The following is a 20,723-nucleotide window of genomic DNA, read 5'->3' as shown; positions in this document are numbered from 1 at the left end:
GAAGTATGTCAAGAGTCAACCTTTTCAAAAAAACATAGCTGTACCTCAGCCACAGGAGTGCTGACGGCTCAAAGACCTTACATATATAATGAATTTGGTTTTAGAAAAGCAGTAAAATCTCAAATGTCAATATTATGAGAGAAAAAGGGGATGTTGTACATAGCTGTACAGAGAAGAAAACCTTAATACTACACTATCAAATTGAGCAATAATGCCTGGTGCCTAGAAATATTCCTTCCACAAAGGTATTTTCCCACTCTTTCCTTTATCCAGGCCTTCATAGATACAGAACTTAGCAATGCCACAAGACAGTTCCCACTGATATTTCTACCACCTTCTTGCCTGCACCATGCTCAACTTGCACACAGTGTTGCCAGCAACCCGAGATCGACCATCAATTTTTGGAAGAATGGTTCTAATATTGCTGGCTCTAAGATTTTGTTCCACTTTATTTTTACGGCTTTTCTTCCAGCACCTAGTTACCAAGAACAGGTAGGTGTTCAGTCCAGCTTGCATTTCTCTATTAAAAGCATAAAAATTAGTAACTTATTTTTCAACTCTTATCTTTAGTGCGATGTGTACACAGCCAGCCAGAAAGGCTGCCAAATATCCAATATTAGATCATAAAACTTACTGCATCTAATTTCCAGCGATGCAAAGTTATTGCTTAGTCTGCAACTGCACTACAAAGGTGATTTAGTCAGATTAGTCACTGAATTCACCATGGAGGCAATGATACAAGGTTGGTTCAATTTCACTTTCCTCTCCCCCGCCCAAAAAAGTCTGTTAGAAAAAAAGACTTGTTACCATTACTGTTAGCAGAAATTCTTCAGGAACTGCAGAATTTTCCACACTGAGCATCCATCCCTCATTGCAGCCCATCCTTAACCCTTCACTAGCATATGTTCATTAATGTGTTCGAAACAAATTACCAAAGCAGTATGTAGGTTTTCATTGCTATGGCTCACTTTTTTTATGCAAAGTTCACATATGTAGCATTCTATAATTGGTTTATGACATATTCCAATAGCACTCAAATCAGCTGAATTACTTTCAATATTCAAACAATGACAAAAATGAAAGCATCAAAACCACATTATCTTTATATTTAAATTAAATTTTGATAGACCAATACATTGTGAATTTAAAGTGATATGCTGTGAGCTGCTTTCTGAAAGTACTTTTTTGTGTGCATAGTGGGGGACAGGGCAGGAGAGAAGGAAGTGAGTTAAATCTATACACAAATATTATCTGCGAATGTCTCCTCAGAATGGGTGAAAGGAGGCACACATTAATTGCATTAAATTGGGAGGTGCATGAGCAAAGAGAGGAAAACATGTTATTTGCATCAGGAATTTCTTCCTGGCTTTGAAATGCTGGTTGCATATGAAGTTTGCAGATGTGAAATATTCACTGAGCCATTCTCTAGGTCAAAGCTATTTGACATGCAAGTATTAGAGGATAACCAGATCGTTTCAAATGCCGGAAGTTGTCAGTTCATTCCTGACACTAAAATAGATTAAATGCACATTTGCGAGCCCAATGTGAAAAACTCCTTTGATTTGTGTCAAAAGCCAGCATGGAGAAGCCCAAGCGTGGCTAGCGTTTCTTATTCATTTTGTTCTCAGTTTTCATGTTAACTACTTGTTTTCCACATTGTAGTGAGACAGGACTCCGTGGAGTGAAAAAGTGCCCACATTACAATCGCCAAAGCTAGTAAGATTGTGGACATTTTGTCATATTCAAGACAGTTTTAAATAGCTCGCAAGAAGCATTTGTATTGCTGATTATTCTATTGCATTCCTTTTGCTTCTGTGTAGTTATAGATCGTGCAAATAAAGTCTACTGGTAACTTTAGCCTAAACTACTGTCTTGAGTGTGTGATGTTTCCCACCTTTTGGAGAGAACAGGAGTACATGGTGGGCAGGCAGGCAAACTCCAGAGCTAAATAAGTAGAATGATATTCTGCAGCACACATTTTATGTGGGAAATTGCATTTTTTTGTAAACACGAGAGGCAGTTGGGAGACAACCCAGCAACAATTAAAAATTATAGTTTCAGTCAAATTAAATATAAAAAAATTCAAATAAAGTTTGGAACTTGCATTAGGGATAACAAAGTGAAACCAAAAAAATTGGCACTCAGAAATCATGGTCTTTTATTTGATACAAATATCAGATCAGTTTGCCTGAATCGTATAGTTCAGGTTGGAATATTAAATCAACTACCTGAAGCTAAAAATTGCTATGCTTAATTTGTTCTGAACTAATTGTGTTGATAACAACTTGAACTTGTATAGTGCCTTTAAAGTAGTAAACGTTCCATGGTACTTCACAGATAGGTGTTGTGAACGAACGCTGAGCCAGGAGAGCGATTAGGAGATGGGGTGGAAAGCTTGGCTGAAGAGATATGTTTTGAGATGATTTTTCAAGCTGGAAAAAGAGGGAGGTGGAGAGGCAAATATGTCACAGAAGAGTGCTCCAGAGAACAGGACTGATGGAGCTGAAAACCAATGGTGCGGCAGATTAAGGGAAAATAAATAGAAGGCAGAAATCAGAGGACCAAAGTTTTCAGGAGGGGTTATAAGGCTGGAGGAACTTGCAGAGTGGTATAAGGACATAGAATGATTCGTAGAGAAGGGTTTTAAATTTAATTCAGTGGGAGATCAGGGTTCACTGGATGTTAGCAAGTTGAGAGTGATGGATGAATAAGACTTCGTGCAGAACAGTAGAGTTTTGGACAAGTTGGAGTTATGAATGGAGGAGGATAGCAGACTAATGAGGAGGGCATTGGAATAGTTGAATCCAGAAGTGTCAACAGCATACACAAGGATTTCAGCAGAGATGGGAGCCAAAACAGGTAATGTTGCAGAGGTGGAAGCAAGCAACCTCAGTGATAAATAGGATGTGGGGTTTAAAGCACAGTTCAGGTTCAAATATTATGCAAAGATTACAAATGGCTAGGGAACAGATGGGAACAAGTTTATGGCGGATGTTAAAGACATTGATCTTCACAATGTTGAGCTGGAGAAAGATGTGGCCCATATAGGATTTATCAAACAAGCGGTTTGACAGGCACTGAGGTAGTCAAGGGGTTGAGAAAATTGGAGGTGTTAGAGTTGGGAGTCATCAACATACATGTGGAAGCTAATCTATGCTTGCAGATGATGTTGCCAAGAAGCAGAACATACATCAAGGAGAGAAGGAAGAAGGAGATAGATCCTTGGGATGGGAGCTCCAGAGTTGACAATTCAAAGGTGGACGAGAAGCCAATTCTGAAGATACACTGGCTGCAATTGGATAGGTTGGAATGGAACCACACAAGCAATGCCCCACTGAAATGAACGATGGGGAAGAGGCACTGGAGGATGATGGAGTTATCAACCGTAAGATGGATCCAGGAGGATAGATCAAAGAGGGGTTAAAGTACCATGATCGAAGTTACGGAGAATGTTATTCAAGACTTTGGCAAGTGCCATTTTGGTGCTGTCAGAGGACAGTAGCCAAACTGAAGCAGGGAGCTTCAGGAGCAATGGGCAGAGAGCTGGGAGGAGACATGTTCAAAGAGGAGAGGAAAGAGAGGTTAGAGATAGGGGGATAATTAAAGAGGACATTTGGGTAATAACAGACAACCTTTTGTAAGCTACACAATTAGGTGGTTAGATTTTCACATCTCAACTTTCAAGCATAATTTGATGCAAAACCTTCAGAAAACATATTATGCCAAGTGCTGGTGAAGGGGTAAGTACTTTGGCAAATCCTATTCAGAGTTAAGTTTTGGATTTTTTTTGCTGTGCAAGTAACATTATATTTTTAAAAAATGTTCCTTGCACAGCAATTTACTCTACAGTCATCCCCCTCCCCCCCCACAAATCATTCTAAAATGACATTTGTACAACAGAACATACATTATTCTCTTACAACTATCAGTTTGTTGCATCTTCACTGTCCTTTTCCAGCGACAACTTATCTGCCACATACTCTGGTACAACACAAGCTCTGTTAAACAGATTATATATAAGACAAGAAAGAAAAAAGTAACTAACCTCTAAATTATATAAAGCAAATGGCTGAATATAATTATGGAGAAAGAAATAATTTACAAGATATGTGGGGTCCCATGTTGGTTTTGGGACTTCATGTTGCATCAGCTACACCTGAAACCAATTCAGATCCATACACCTCTGATTTCACCCTAGCCAACAACTGTTTAATAAAACATATACCATCATTTTGAAGAAACACAGATACTGCCTGGTTACATTACCAAACAAGGGATCCAAATACTTGTCTCACAGTACCTAAAACCATTTACAAGCTACAAACAAAACAGATAATTCAATGAACACAATGTAAAAATGTATCTTCACTTAACCAAAGTGACACCAATGCTGATACTAAAGTCTGAACTTTAGTCCTCCTTTTTAACTTTCTCAAATTTGACCAAAAAACAAATATCACCTCAGGGCAGGGGAAAAGGGAAAACAACACTGTCACATAACTGCAATCATTCTACAGAGAGAAATAGATAAACATGAATATGCCAATAGACCATACAACAAGAAGTCCAACATTTAGTAAGAATTTAATTCTTGGACTCTCCTGCAACATTTGTAAGCAAACAACTTCACTTTCTACAGAATCTTTTGCTGCTTTTTTCATACTGTAACTTTTGATTCCACAACACTGATCAAAAACTCTCCACCACATGTTCTTCCTTTTCAATTCAGGTTCCTCTTTGGTCATTTGGTCCACAGGGGTTGTTTGGCCATTTATGTAACAGTCACTCGGTGTCAGATCTTCAGAGATACATGATGAGTTCACAGATTTGGGATCATCACTTTCAGGCATTAACAGAACTAATTCTATTCGATCAGCCAGTGGAGATGAATCATTATCTTTGTGCTTACAATCAGAAATATCTGCACATTTAGCACTATCACTACATTTTGACACAGTTTTGTCTGTTAATTTATCAGATTCTTCTTTCTGGCAGCTTTCAATAATTTCTGTGTCTTTTAATGCCCAGAATGTGGTGGTGCAAATCAGGTCTCTGGAAGGAGCAGGTGTCAGCAGACTCACTACTATTGCTATAATGACAGTGATCCAAAACAAAGCTCCTGCCACATACATATAGTGAATGTTTCTGATAAAATTTGGTCTGGTGTCAGGCTGGTCACATTCTGGCACGTGGTACACAAAGGTAAGAATCAAGCGGGTAATTCCCAAAATGGATCCAACCAACCCTCCACAGAAAGCCCCCTGCTCATTGCAGCGTTTCCAGAAAACACCAAGAAGGAACAGCGCTGCCACTGGTGGGGTGAGATAATCTGCTACCTCTTGGATGTAAAGGTACATTTGTCCTCCCTGCATCTCTACGATTATAGGAACCCAGGCAATGCTTATAGCTACCATGAAGACAACAAACAGACGGCCTACTACCATAAGTTCTCGAGAGCTGGCAGTCTTTCGAAGATGCTTGTAAACATCAAGGGTAAATATGGTGCTGGCACTGTTGAATATGGAATCCAAATCACTCATTAAAGCTGCTATCATGACTGCCATCATTAGGCCACGAAGGCCTACAGGCAAGATTCCCAATACCAGTCGTGGGTAGGCAATATTTGAGCAACCTGCTCTGCTGCCACATACTTGCATACAGTGCTCTGGATTAATGCAAACAACCTCATCAGTGAAGAGAACCCTGGAAATCATGCCTGGAATGACTATGATAAACATGGGCAAGAGTTTCAGAAAACCAGCCATCAGAGTGGCTCCTTTGGCATGAGCGATGTTTTTTGTTGCCAAGACGCGCTGCACAATGACTTGATCCGCACACCAATACCAAACTGAGGCTGGTGTTTGACCCAACAGGAAACCAGGCCAAGGAATATCCTCATCAGTTGGTTCACGTAACATCCTTAGGGAATCTTCTTTTGGGTGGATGCGGCAGGTGTTGGTAGAATTTAGGTTGAAAGAAGTAATGACTGCTGTAACATTTGGTGAAGCCAGCATATATCGTCGTTTGAGTTCTTCAAAGCCTCCCACCTTGACCATACTGACAACCATCAATGTTAAAGCTCCACCAATCATAAGAATGGCCTGCAGGACGTCTGTGTAGATGACAGCTACAAGTCCTCCTGTGACAGTTAACACTGCAGTCAACCCAATCAAAATGATGATCGAAAGGTATAGGTCCCAGCCCAGTGATGCCCGGATGAACAGTGCACCGGCATACAGGTCAACGGAAAGCTTTGTGAAAACGTATAATAGCAAGGACAACAAAGCAAAATAGATTTTTATTCTGTTTCCACCATACCGTTTGGAAAGGTATTGCGGCATGGTGTACACACCAGATCTGATATAGACAGGGATGAAAATCCAACCTAATACCTGTAAAAGCAACATTGCATTGAACTCCCAAGCTCCCACTGCAAACCCACTGGCAGCTCCAGATCCTGCTAACCCAATAAAATGTTCACTGCCAATATTGCTCACAAACAATGAAGCACCTACTGCCATCCAGGTCATGGAGCGTCCTGCAAGAAAGTACCCACTCACAGTACTTCTGTTGGACTTCCACATCGCAAAAAACCCAATGCACAATACGAGAACAAAATAAAATCCTACAACAGCCAAGTCAGCTGTTTCCATAAAGCCAAACATTTTATTACAGTACAGCAGATTTAATTCAGTTTACAAAGGATATTCAGGCAATGGCCAAACCCGTTACTTGACAGCAACAAAATAAAAAGGGGAGAAAAAGAACACACAATACAGAATGGTAAAATATTTTGTCCTTTAGTTTGCTGCCCTGATCGAAATTATGGGATTCCAGTTGTACAGGTACTGGGATGGCAACTACTATTTATCTTGTTAACTTCACTTCTGACTATTTCTCATGCTCTTTTTAGTAGCATTCCACAAGACTGTCAGTGCTTAATTTGTTGGTGTTGAATTTCTTAGCTGTTGCTGACAGGTCTAGTGAGGAATAGAGTTACACCCCTGTAAGACAGCAAAGACAAAAGACAAAGAGGATATTAGAATTACACTTTTATTAAGCTTACACAAATAAAATAAAAATTAGATGGCTGGAAAACCAAAACATAACTGCTATTTAAACATTTTAACACACATTATGATATACCAAAACAAGCAATTTTTAAAAATGTAAAAAAAGTAGGGGTGAGCTGTACACATAGTTAATACCCATCACCTGGCTTTCTTTCACAGCCCACCACCATATCTGAAGGAGAATGTGCTGACAAACACCCATAATGGTATAAATCAAAGGGTTCAGGGGATGGAAAGAAAAATGGAATTATAAAGATACACATTAGACATGGGGCTTTATGAAAAATAAACCAAGATATGCAACTGCAGACTCATGAACATAACAGAGGCAGCTGTAACAATTGTGAGACAAATGATTTATTTTAGGTAAGCTATCGGTGCCAGACACAATCTATTTATACAAGACATTTGATTTGCAATTTTTAAAAAAAGATTTAAGTAAATCTTTCCCTTAGTTTTTGGCATTTTAAGTTGAATTATAAATTAGATTTAGTTAAAGGCTGTGCAGTGACATGCACATCAAGTGTTGCAGGCCCAAATCAGTTTCTGAAAACAGTTAAAAAAATATAATTCAGTTTTATTCTGTTGTGGCTCCTGAAAGCATAAACCACAGGTATAAAACCAGCTGTACATGTACATGAACAAAATTGTCACCATAATGTACATATGTGGATTTTATGATATCACAAAACAACCAAAATTGTTGCTGATTAAGCAGGTATAGAATTAAAGAGTGCTAATTTGCCTCACTTATAAAACTATGGATTCATAGACCATTATAGTTCTAGAGCAGAGCTCCAGAACTGCTCACTAGAAGAAAACAAACTACAAGTTATAGAAAATATGACACTTTTATGCCTCTCTCAGTTGTGTGACTAAGTACAGTTATTATGACAAAAGTGGACAACACAAATTAAAGTCACAAAACCATTAAAAGCACTTATTGTACATTATATTTGGTTAAAAGCATATAGATTCACACTTCAAAGCACGCTGCTTAGCAAAATGCTTAGCAGCGCTAACAAAAAGCAGTTGAGATGACCACAATCCAAACAACCAAATCTGACAACTGAAATAGGACATGGTGACAGGCTAAAAATATGGAACAATTAAGAAAATTTAAGAAAAATATAGGACACTAAAAAAAAACTTTCTCCAGTAGCACAGCACTGGCTCCCCTTCAAATCATACCCTCAATGGTCATTTATCCACGAGGTAAATTTCACGATATCATGGTAAGAACCCAAGATGGATTACTTCCTACAACTATTTAAAGAACATAAGAAAAGATTATGGTATAAGGGCAAGAAAGTCCAAAGTTAATCTCTCTAGTACGTACTCAGCCTAGCATCCAACTGCATTTTCAAACAGCCCTAATGTCTTCAACTCAATTACCTTGCCAGGTAGATTATTCCAAATGCTTTTCATTCCCAGTAAAGCTTTTTCTAATGCATTTGTTTTAAATTTACTTTTCACTGATTTAAATTTATATGTTCTAGTCTTACTGGCTGGACTTACCTTATCCCAGCTATAGTACAGCATTTAATATATCTTTTGAGGTATTTTAGATTTTCTAGAGAATAGATAAACTGCATCCCAGAATAATGTTCATTATTAACTCAATGTCTAAGATAAGGGTACAGGGTTTAAAGTTAGATGATGAAAAAGTTAAAATATAACTTCTTCACACAGAATGTAGTAAACACGTGAAGTAGCTTACCCAGGCAGGCAGCAGAATCAAGATTATTAATTTTAATGGGACGATAGATACAGTTTTGGCAGACAGGGCTACTGGAGACCAAAGTAAGAAGTCTGAACTTTGGGGCTGGTCTGATAGATGTAAATGTTCATTTCCAGTTCTGTATACTCCTAACTTCCTAAGAAATTTAGGATGGGGGGGGGGGGGGGGGGGAGAAGGGGGCGTATTGTTTCCGTATATCTAATGATGTATCATGGGTAACAACATCTCCTGCTTGATTGCCTTAGGAAGTCAGGGAAAAACTTCTGAATTTTTTCAGAAAGTGGCCACAGGCTTTTTTTTGCCTCCTACTTGAGTTAGCATTACTAGCAAGTCGGAAGGGTGATGCATAAAATGGGTAGGGTTAGCACTGATGTATCTTTTCTCATCTTTCTTTTTGCATACTTGTATATAGATCAATCAGGTCCACTCTCCCATTTCTAGACTGAGTAACTTAAACTTCCCTCCTCGTACCTCACCCATTTTACATTTAGAATCATTTATGTTGCTTTTCTTTCCACCTTCTATGTCCCTTTCGAAGTGTGATGACAAATGTAACTGCAAATGTAATCTAACCAGTCTATTACAAAGCCTCATCATAACCTCTGTCTGGCTATGTATCCCATAAATGCTTTTAAAATTACTTCTCCACGTTATTTCAACATTGAAAGTGGCAAGTCTACTGCTACTTCCTTGCCCCTTTCTAAGTCTCCCTGGGTCAATTCTATTCCCTTCATGATACAACTGCCACCAATATTTTTTGCTCAATATGTAATACTCTGAGATGTTGCATTAAAAGTATCAAGTCTATAAACAGTGTTGGTGCGAAGAGATTATTTAAACTGGATTTGAAAGAAATCAAACAACGATTAGGTTTTTTAAAAATCTAATTTGGAGAGACGAGAGAAGCTGGGATTGTTCCCCTTAGAGCAGAGAAGGTCAAAGGAAATTTAATAAAGACATTCAAAATTATGAGGGGTTTGATAAGAGTCAATAAGGAGAAACTGTTCCCAGTGGCGGGTGGGCTGGTAACCAGAGGACACGGATTTAAGATAATTGGCAGAAAAACCAGAGGGGAGAGGAGGAGAAATTGTTTTCACACAGCGAGTTATGATGATCTGGAATGCATGACCCAAAAGGGTGGTGGAAACAGATTCAATAGTAACTTTCATAAGGAAATTAGATATATGCTTGAAAAATAAAAATTTGCAGGGCTATGGGGAAAGAGCAGGGGAGTGGGACTAATTGGATAGCTCTTTCAAAGAGTTGGCAGAATGCCAATGGGCCGAATGGCCTGCTTCTGTGTTATAAGATTCTATGAATTCAGCACTATGTTCCAGTCTACAATATGGAGAAACAGATCAGCTCTTTAAGTTTCTTAAAGGGGAAAGTCAGGGAGAGAGAGTGTAGTTTTATTCAAATTACTCACCCTTTTTATGGAAGAGAACAATATCAACTCCCACCTTATTTCTTCAGTTTTTAAAAAAATAGCATCAGTTTTGGCATGGAAACTTCAAAGAAGGTCTTCCTCACTATTCGAATAATGCCTATCACAGAGAACTCCCCAGAGCAATTCACTATAGATAGAAGGACCTCAGCTTAGTATGAAAATAGGTTAGAATTTAGATAGTGTTGTTAAAAAAGTTACTAAATGTTAAAAGGCAAGCCATACTAGATTTAGTAATGAGTAATGAACCAGATTTAGTTAACAGCTTAACTGTGCGTGAACATCTATCCAATAGCGATCATAACATGATCGAGTTCAAGGTAGTGTTTGAAAGGGAAAAAAGTGAATCAGCTGCTAAGCTTCTAGACTTGGGTATGGCCGACTTCAATGGGATGAGACAGAGACTGTCCACAGTAAACTGGGCAAATCTGTTAATGGGTAAAATGACTGATGATCAGTGGGAAATGTTTAAAGAAACATTTAACGAGATACAGAACCAGATTATACCCTTGAGGGGCAAGAACTCTACTTGCCAAAAAAAACAGCCATGGACAACTAAAGAGGTAAGTGACAGGATAAGACATAAGGAAAGGGCATACAAAAGGGCAAAAAATGGCACAGATCCTGGCGAATGGGAAAGATGCAAATATCAACAAAGGGTCACAAAACAGATAGTAAGAGCTACAAAAAGAGAGTATGAAAATAAACTTGCAAGGGATATCTAAACCAATACGAAGAACTTTTATAGTTATATTAGGAAAAAGAGGGTGGTCAGGAGCAGTGTTGGCTCCTTAAAAACTGGAAGTGGTGATATTGTCATTGACAATGGGGAAATGGCGGACATGTTGAATAATTACTTTGCGTCAGTATTTACAGTAGAAAAAGAGGATAGTATGCTGAAAATCCCAAGAAAACGAATACTGAATCGGGGACAGGGACTCGATAAAATTAACATAAGTAAAGCAACAGTAATGAAGAAAATAATAGCACTAAAGAGTGACAAATCCCCAGGACCAGATGGTTTCCATCCCAGGGTTTTAAAGGAAATAGGTGAGCACATTGCAGATGCCCTAACTATAATCTTTCAAAGTTCTCTACATTCAGGAACTGTCCCTCTAGATTGGAAAATTGCACATGTCACTCCGCTTTTTAAGAAAGGAGAGAGAGGGAAACCGGGGAATTATAGACCAATTAGCCTAACATCTATTGTGGGGAAATTGCTGAAGTCTATAATTAAGGATAGGGTGACTGAACACCTCGAGAATTTTCAGTTGATCAGGGAGAGCCAGCATGGATTTGTGAAAGGTAGGTCGTGCCTGACAAACCTGATTGAATTTTTTGAAGAGGTGACTAAAGAAATGGACAGGGGAATGTCAATGGATGTTATTTATATGGACTTCCAGAAGGCATTTGATAAGGTCCCACATAAGAGACTGTTAGCTAAGTTAGAAGCCCATGGAATCGAGGGAAAAGTACGGACTTGGTTAGGAAATTGGCTGAGCGAAAGGCGACAGAGAGTAGAGATAATGGGTAAGTATTCACATTGGCAGGATGTGACTTGTGGAGTCCCGCAGGGATCTGTCTTGGGGCCTCAATTATTCACAATATTTATTAACGACTTAGATGAAGGCATAGAAAGTCTCATAGCTAAGTTTGCCGATGACACAAAGATTGGTGACATTGTAAACAGTGTAGATGTAAACATAAAATTACAAAGGGATATTGATAGATTAGATGAATGGGCAAAACTGTGGCAGATGGAATTCAATGTAGACCAATGTGAGGTCATCCACTTTGGATCAAAAAAGGATAGAACAGGGTACATTCTAAATGGTAAAAAGTTAAAAACAGTGGATGTCCAAAGGGACTTAGGGGTTCAGTTCCACAGATCATTGAAGTGTCATGAACAGGTGCAGAAAATAATCAGTTAGGCTAATGGAATGCTGGCCTTTATATCTAGAGGACTGGAGCACAAGGGGGCAGAAATTATGTTGCAGCTATACAAAACCCTGGTTAGACCGCACCTGGAGGACTGTGAGCAGTTCTGGGCACCACACCTTCGAAAGAACATATTGGCCTTGGAGCGAGTGCAGCGTAGGTTTACTAGAATGATACCCGGACTTCAAGGGTTAAGTTACAAGGAGAGATTACACAAATTGGGGTTGTATTCTCTGGAGTTTCGTAGGTTAAGGGGTGATCTGATCAAAGTTTATAAGGTATTAAGGGGAACGGATAGGGTGGAGAGAGAAACTATTTCGCTGGTTGGGGATTTTAGGAGTAGGGGGCACAGTCTAAAAATTAGAGCCAGATCTTTCAGGAGTGAGATTAGAAAACATTTCTACAAAGGGTGGTAGAAGTTTGGAACTATCTTCCGCAAACGGCAATTGATGCTAGCTCAATTGCTAAATTTAAATGTGAGATGGATAGCTTTTTGGCAACCAAAGATATTAAGGGATATGGGCCAAAGGCAGGTATATGGAGCTGGATCACAGATCAGCCATGATCCTATCAAATGGCGGAGCAGGCACGAGGGGCTGAATGGCCTACTCCTGTTCCTATGTTCCTAGTGGCTGCGTGGGTACAAAATTGGCTAAGGGACAGAAAGCACAGAGTAGGGTGAACAGATATATTTCAAACTGGAGAGAAGTGTGCAGTGGTGTCTCCCAGGGGTCGGTGTTGGAATCACTGCTCCTTTTGATATATATTAATGACCTGGATATGGGTATACAGGGCATAATTTCAAAGTTTGCAGATGACACAAAACTCCAAAATGTAGTAAACAGTGAGGAGGATAATAACAGACTTCAAAAGGACATAGACAGACTGGTGAAATGGGCAGACACATGGCAGATGAAATTTAAGTGTGAAGTGATTCATTTGGTAGGAAGAATGAGGAGAAGCAATATAAACCAAATGGTACAATTCTAAAGGTGGTGCAGAACAGAGTGTCCTGGGAGGGCAGGAAGAGTTGAGAAGGCTGTTAAAAAGGCATACGGGATCCGTGGCTTTATAAATAGAGGCATCGAGTACAAAAGCAAGGATGTTATGCTAATACTTTATAAAACACTGGTTAGGCACCAGCTGGAGTATTGAGTCCAATTCTGGGCACCACACTTGGAGAGGATGCAGAGAAGATTTACCAGAATAGTACCAGGGATGAAAGACTTCAGTTATGTGGAAAGACTAAAGAAACTGGGGTTGTTCTCCTTAGAGCAGAGAAGGTTACGGTGAGATTTGATAAGTGTTCATGATCATGAAGGGTTTTAATAGAGTAAATAAGGAGAAACTGTTTCCAGTGTCAGAAGGGTCGGTAACCAGAGCACACAGATTTAAGGTAATTGACAAATGAACCAGTGGCGACATAAGGTAAAAAAAAAATTGCGCAGGAGTTATGATGATCTGGAATGCACTGCCTGAAAGGGTGGTCAAATGTAAGGAATCTTACAACACCAGGTTATAGTCCAACTGTTTTATTTGAAAATCACAAGCTTTCGGAGGCTTTCTCCTTCGTCAGGTGAGCAAGTGTGGGATTCCATGGAAGGTTACCGCATTTATAGTCAGAGAACAATACCTGGTGATTACAGATAATCTTTCCAACTGCCCGTTGTCAAGGCAATCAAAGCGTTCAGACAGAGTGATGTTACCTACAGGACCACCGAATACACAAACGGCCATAACCATAAAATGTAAAATTTCTGACATTTGTCAACCCCAGTCCATCACCGGCATCAGAGGGATCCGCGGTACAGCAACCGAAGAAGAAAGAGTCAAACTGGACTCCTCCGAACGGTCGCTGCCCTAAGTTTGACATGTATGCTCAAGCAGTCAGGAAATGCGTCAATGCCAGATTCATCAGCCGCACTCACAAGACAGTCCAGAAAGTCACCCGAGCACAACGCAACGCCATCGACACTCTCAAGACCAACCGCAACATCATCATCAAACCAGCGGACAAAGGAGGAGCCATCGTCATACAGAACAGAATGGACTATTGCAAAGAAGCATACCGACAATTGGACAACCAGGAACGCTACAGACGGTTACCCGCAGATCCGACCAAGGAACACACCCACCAGCTCAACAAACTGATCAAGACCTTCGATCCAGACCTTCAAAGCATCCTACGCGCTCTCATCCGACGTACTCACCGCGTGGGAGACTTCTACTGCCTCCCAAAGATACACAAAACCAACATACCCGGACGTCCTATCGTATCAGGCAACGGAACCCTGTGAGAACCTCTCTGGATACGTCGAGGGCATCCTGAAACCCATCGTACAGGGAACCCCCAGCTTCTGTCGCGACACTACAGACTTCCTACAAAAACTCAGCACCCACGGACCAGTTGAACCAGGAACACTTCTCACCACGATGGACGTCTCGGCACTCTACACCAGTATCCCCCACGATGACGGCATCGCTGCAACAGCATCAGTACTCAACACCAACAACAGCCAATCCCCAGACGCCATCCTACAACTCATCCGCTTCATCCTGGATCACAATGTCTTCACCTTCGACAACCAGTTCTTTACCCAAACACACGCAACAGCCATGGGGACCAAATTCGCACCCCAATACGCCAACATTTTCATGCACAAGTTCGAGCAGGACTTCTTCACTGCACAGGACCTCCAACCAACGCTATACACCAGATACATCGACGACATTTTCTTCCTATGGACCCATGGCGAAGAACCACTGAAGAGACTACACGATAACATCAACAAGTTCCATCCCACCATCAAGCTCACCATGGACTACTCCTCAGAATCGGTTTCTTTCTTGGACACACGAATCTCCATCAAAGACGGGCACCTCAGCACCTCACTCTACCGCAAGCCCACGGACAACCTCACGATGCTCCACTTTTCCAGCTCCCACCCTAACCACGTCAAAGAGGCCATCCCCTATGGACAGGCCCTGCGAATACACAGGATCTGCTCAGACGAGGAGGAACACGATGGACATCTACAGACGCCGAAAGACGCCCTCGTAAGAACGGGATATGACGCTCGACTCGTCGATCGACAGTTCCGACAGGCCACAGCGAAAAATCGCATAGACCTCCTCAGAAGACTAACACGGGACGCAACCAACAGAGTACCCTTCGTTGTCCAGTACTTCCCCGGAGTGGAGAAACTACGCCATGTTCTCCGCAGCTTTCAACAGGTCATCGATGACGACGAACACTTCGCTAAGGCCATCCCCACACCTCCACTACTCGCCTTCAAACAGCCACCCAACCTCAAACAGACCATCGTTCCCAGCAAATTACCCAGCTTTCAGGAGAACAGCGTCCACGACACCACACAACCCTGCCACGGCAACCTCTGCAAGACATGCCAGATCATCGGCACAGACACCACCATTACACGAGAGGACACCACCCACCAGGTACATGGTTCATACTCCTGTGACTCGGCCAACGTTGTCTACCTCATACGTTGCAGGAAAGGATGCCCCGGAGCATGGTACATTGGCGAGACCATGCAGACACTGCGACAACGGATGAACGGAGACCGCGTAACAATCACCAGACAGGAGGGTTCCCTCCCAGTTGGGGAACACTTCAGCAGTCAAGGACATTCAGCCACCGATCTTCAGGTAAGCGTTCTCCAAGGCGGCCTTCAAGACACACGACAACGCAAAATCGCCGAGCAGAAATTGATAGCCAAGTTCCGCACCCATGAGGACGGCCTCAACCGGGATCTTGGGTTCATGTCACGCTACACGTAACCCCACCAGCGAAAAAAAGTTATCTGTTTTTAACACAACGGGTCATTCTTTGTCTTTCTCTTCCTTTCGGATGTTTCTCTCTCTCTCTCTCTTTGTCTGTCTGTCTGTCTTTTGTTATGGCCGTTTGTGTATTCGGTGGTCCTGTAGGTAACATCACTCTGTCTGAACACTTTGATTGCCTTGACAACGGGCAGTTGGAAAGATTATCTGTAATCACCAGGTATTGTTCTCTGACTATAAATGCGGTAACCTTCCATGGAATCCCACACTTGCTCACCTGACGAAGGAGAAAGCCTCCGAAAGCTTGTGATTTTCAAATAAAACAGTTGGACTATAACCTGGTGTTGTAAGATTCCTTACATTTGTCAACCCCAGTCCATCACCGGCATCTCCACATCATGAAAGGGTGGTGGAAGCAGATTCAATAATAATTTTCAAAAGGGAATTGGATAAATAGTTGAAGTGGAAAAATTTACAGGGCTATGGGGAAAGAGCAGGAGAGTGGGACTAATTGGATAGCTGTGTCAAAGAGCCGGCACATGCACAATGGGCCAAATGGCGGCCTCCTGTGCTGTATCATTCTATGATTCTACTTAGTTCTACCTGCTGAGCCACTGAAGAATTCAAGATTCAGCTTTCAAAAAAATGCATTAATTTTTAAAAAGCAAAATTAAAAACTGCATATTGCTACAAAGTTCAAACTTTGAGTACTGTGCTATTTTTTGCTTAGTATGAAAATAGGTTAGAATTTCGATAGTGTTGTTAAAAAATATTTTATACATCTTGTCACTGGTACTCATTCATGTTTCAATACAATTTAAACTAAAATTGCTCTTCCAAAGTGTATACTTTTTGAAACACTATATGCTTTAAAAACATATCTGCTCACGATTCAGATATCTAGATCTAATACCCTTGTCTTCCTCCATGGAATACCAGCTTTGCATCTAGAATTGTCCACTCACTGCAGACAATGGGATAAAATAGAACTTAGGAACAGGAGTAGACCATTCAGCCCCTCAAGCCTATTCCGACATTCAATTGGATCATGGCTGATCTGTCTCTTAACTCCATCTACCCACCTTAGTTCCGTAAACCTTAATACTCTTGACTAACAAAAATCTATCAATCTCAGTTTTGAAAATTTCAATTGAAAGTTGAATTCAAAGAAGCATGCTTGGCTTGATTAATTTTAACCTGATGGGGTCTCCCTCTTATGTGTTGCAATGTCACAGACAGACCAGCCATTCTGAGGGTATTAATGCTGACTTTGGCCCTAGTTCCTAAGCTGACTGAACTGGATGTCTGTAGTCTGTGTTAGGGTTCTGGGTAGAGTACAAGTATTTGCCACAAAAACAATTTTTGAAAGTTTCTGCCCACATTTCCCAAGATGATGTAAGATTCCCAATTTAGACCAGATTGCACAATTGCAAGTAACTGGGTTAAGTACCATCAGTATTAAGTGCTTATACCTCCCTGGCTTTAAAAGAAAATAACGTTCACCTTTCAATGGTGAAACAGCAGTGAGAACATTTGCAAACAGAAGCAACTGTGTCTTTGATTCTGTTGTGCCTGAACTTATACTTTTGCAAACCAACATTTCAAAAGATCACTAAAAGCAAGAACTTGGGTTGTAACTGTTCCATGCGTGACTTACCAGCCCCAAACAGCTCGAGAAAAGCACAGGTCAACTCTGTTTCCTACTAAAAGGACAGATTCTAGCATTGTCAAACATCACAACTTTTAAAATTATTACCTTATTTTGTACACATATGTACAAATATTGCAAATAAATTATTTTTTAAAAACAACTGTCAAACTTATGTATCATACATAACTTGCATTATTTTTTGAATAAAATGCAAAAGTTTATTTGGAGATACAGCAATTATGAATACTGAAGAACCTTGTTACAGCAAACTCGGTTGTTAGTGAAAGAATCTCATCATAATTCACTTACCAAGTAAATGGAACAGCATTACCGTGACAAATATGTTATTCACTTGAAGAAAATCAAAGCAATAACCTTCCATTGTTTAGCCTATAAAATTCTGCAGAATACATTTCACAGATAATTGGAAAAAGGTACCTCTGGTTAAAAAACACTCACCATCTTAGTTAACAGCAGCTTTGAAAAATGAGCATTGCAGTTCAGCTATGGAAAATGGGTCAGTCTCAGGATCACAACTTTTTTGGAAAGAATGCAGTCAGTTTCAGTCAGTCAGGCACACAACCTAAAGTACAGCATGTATCACATACATTTGATTAGAGAGTTTTGAATGTATCAATTTTTGAATCAATGTCGACAGTGTAGCAATTTGAAGCTGAGCTGACTATTTACTGTAACTGAACTTGAACCTTGCTGCATTTTGAATCAAAGTAAATCAACTGGTTACCAAACTCCTGAAATTGTAGCATGTACATAAACATGATTTCCCTAAAAGGGCTTCACGAAAAAGAAATGACTGGATAAAACTTATCTTCTGCCTAGTCATGTGATAAACTTGGACTACTAAACTAAAAACTGGGCTTTGAATAAGAACACAACATTTGAGCTACAAAGATAAGCTCTTGGAGTAGACAAAAAAGTAGCTTACATATCAAGTATTATTGTGGATTGCAATTTAACAATTCAGGTAACACTTGACATTTATATTACTGTCTGTAGTTAATATATTCTTAAAGTACTGTATTAATTCTGCACTCACTTGTCACAGGAGAATTTGACCATACGATTTGCATCATTTGTTTATCCTTTTCAAGTTCATAAATAATACTTTTGTGAAACACTGTACAGTCCCCACTGCTTATAGCAGGCGCATTGGTGCTAATGTGATTTGCCGGCTATACACAATGAACGGTTTAAAGGGAAACGCTACGGCCACAAAGTAGCGAGTAATGCCTGAGCTTAGAGAATAAGTACTTGAGTGTGGGGATATCCCAATGTTCAGAGCTGAGGTCCATACACCCATACTTTGCAGTCGGAGCGAAGGCCCAGCAACGACCTCATGGTATCTGGCAGCTAAGATCCCATCTGCTGCAAGTTTGAGAGGAGCACAGGCATTTGGACCACAGAGGAACAACTGGCACAGGTAGTGAGATAAATGGGCATCTGGAGATGAGAAGCACCCTCGGAAGGGAGGAAGCCACAGCAGTTCTGGGAGAGTAGGGGCAATTGAACTAGATGATGAGGATTTAGAGCCAGGAGAAAGGAAAGAGATCTCTGAGGTGAGAAAATGAATACTATCAAACAATAACTGGATAAATTCATCAAAGAATATTAATTAATCATAGTCAACACTTCATCGACTTTTAGGATTTAATCAAGAAGCTTATTTATTGAAGTAGTGAACTATTGAGTAAACACCTGTTTGTGCCTGAAATACACGCTGTAAACGGCAACTTTGTAATTTATTATAATGGAAAGGAAAAATAGCTAGCGATTTTGGCCAATTTAAATGGAATGAAGGAAAAGAAAAGGAACTTGCATTTATAAACGCTCAAAGTCCCAAAGCGCTTTACAGCCAATTAAATACTTTTCAATTGTACTCATTGTTGGAATGTAGGAAACGTGGCAGCCAATTTGTGCACAGCAAGGTCCCACAAACAACATGAAATAATGACCATATAATCTATTTTAATGATGTTGGTTGAGGGATAAATATTGGCCAGGACCATGGGGAGAACTCCTCTTCTCTTCTCTTCGAATAGTGCCACCCGAGGGGGTAGACAAGACTTCAGTTTAACGTGTCATCCGAAAGATGGCACCTCCGACAGTGTGGCACTCCCTCAGTACTGCACTGAAGTGTCAGTCTTGATTATGTGCTCAAGTCTCTGGAGTGGGACTTGAACCCAAACCTTCTGACTCAGAGGTGAGAGTGCTACCACTGCACCAAGGTTGACACTTCAGCAAACGTTTCATGACTAGCATGTAGGAGACCTGTTGCAGTTTAACTGTCAAAAACCCACACAGAATACAACCTAAGATTAGACTACTTATTAGGGCATTGACTTGTAAGGTTATATGGAGCCTAGTGGAAAGAATCCCTGCCCCAGTGACAGGACTATGCCTTGAGGTCGCAAACTACCTACTCAATCAGCAACATCCTTAAGTACTGTGGCCTGCCTTGCTCAAGTATCAGATTACTGAGTCTGCCAAAGAGGATCAGCTCTGTTTCATCTGTCATTCTTAAGCAAACTCTAAAAGAGACCCCACTTACCTCCCCACAAAGAGGAGGATCACTAACTACTTGTTAAAGTCTTCCCAAGTGACATGGTGAACAGTACCCCACCATAAAATGTGATGAAGAACTTGTATTTATATAGTGCCTATCACATTCTCAGGTTGTCCACAAATACTTCACAATCAATGAATTACCTTTGATGTGCAGTCACGGCAAACTGCAGCCAATTTACACAGAGCAAGATCTGACAAAAGCAATCAAGAACAGTTAATCTATTTTTGGTGTGCCGGTTGAGGGAAGAACGTTGGTCAGGACACCTTTCTCTTCTTCGACCGAACATGAAAGCACATGCACAGATTGGTGTTTTGCTTACAGTATGGAGAGCCTCCAGTCAACATCCTCAGTGTTTCAGAAATAGTAGGGGCGACAATTTATGATTGGAACTCTGCCCCATACTTTTTAATTGTTCTCAAAGCAAAACTCATCTTCCATAAGCATCCATGAACTTTCTAGGAACCAAAACTAGGAACAAAGTATGTAAG

General features: G+C 40.5%; 1 protein-coding gene across 5 annotated transcripts in view; it reads right to left on the bottom strand.

The window, feature by feature from the left end:
- The window catches only part of LOC137327434 (sodium/myo-inositol cotransporter-like), a 40,143-nt gene that overhangs the window by 15,292 nt on the left and 4,128 nt on the right, over positions 1 to 20,723 (bottom strand). Inside the window, exons 2-3 of one of the 5 annotated variants that reach the window (XM_067993244.1) lie at positions 18,108 to 18,231; positions 2,194 to 7,004 (exon numbers count right to left, since the gene is read on the bottom strand). The exons of 1 other annotated variant lie outside the window; for it this stretch is intronic. In XM_067993244.1, coding sequence (XP_067849345.1) covers positions 4,512 to 6,665 — 2,154 coding nt within the window. In that variant the 5' untranslated portion in view covers positions 6,666 to 7,004; positions 18,108 to 18,231 and the 3' untranslated portion in view covers positions 2,194 to 4,511. Of the gene's footprint in view, positions 1 to 2,193; positions 7,005 to 8,591; positions 8,967 to 18,107; positions 18,232 to 20,723 lie in introns of those variants that run through there. 3 more of the 5 variants (XM_067993246.1, XR_010964475.1, XM_067993245.1) reach the window with 3 other exon arrangements.

The sequence above is a fragment of the Heptranchias perlo genome, chromosome 11, assembly GCF_035084215.1.
Source record: "Heptranchias perlo isolate sHepPer1 chromosome 11, sHepPer1.hap1, whole genome shotgun sequence".
NCBI lineage: Eukaryota > Metazoa > Chordata > Chondrichthyes > Hexanchiformes > Hexanchidae > Heptranchias > Heptranchias perlo.
The sequence above is the reverse complement of the archived record's forward strand: the minus strand, read 5'-3'. Positions and strand labels throughout refer to the sequence as shown.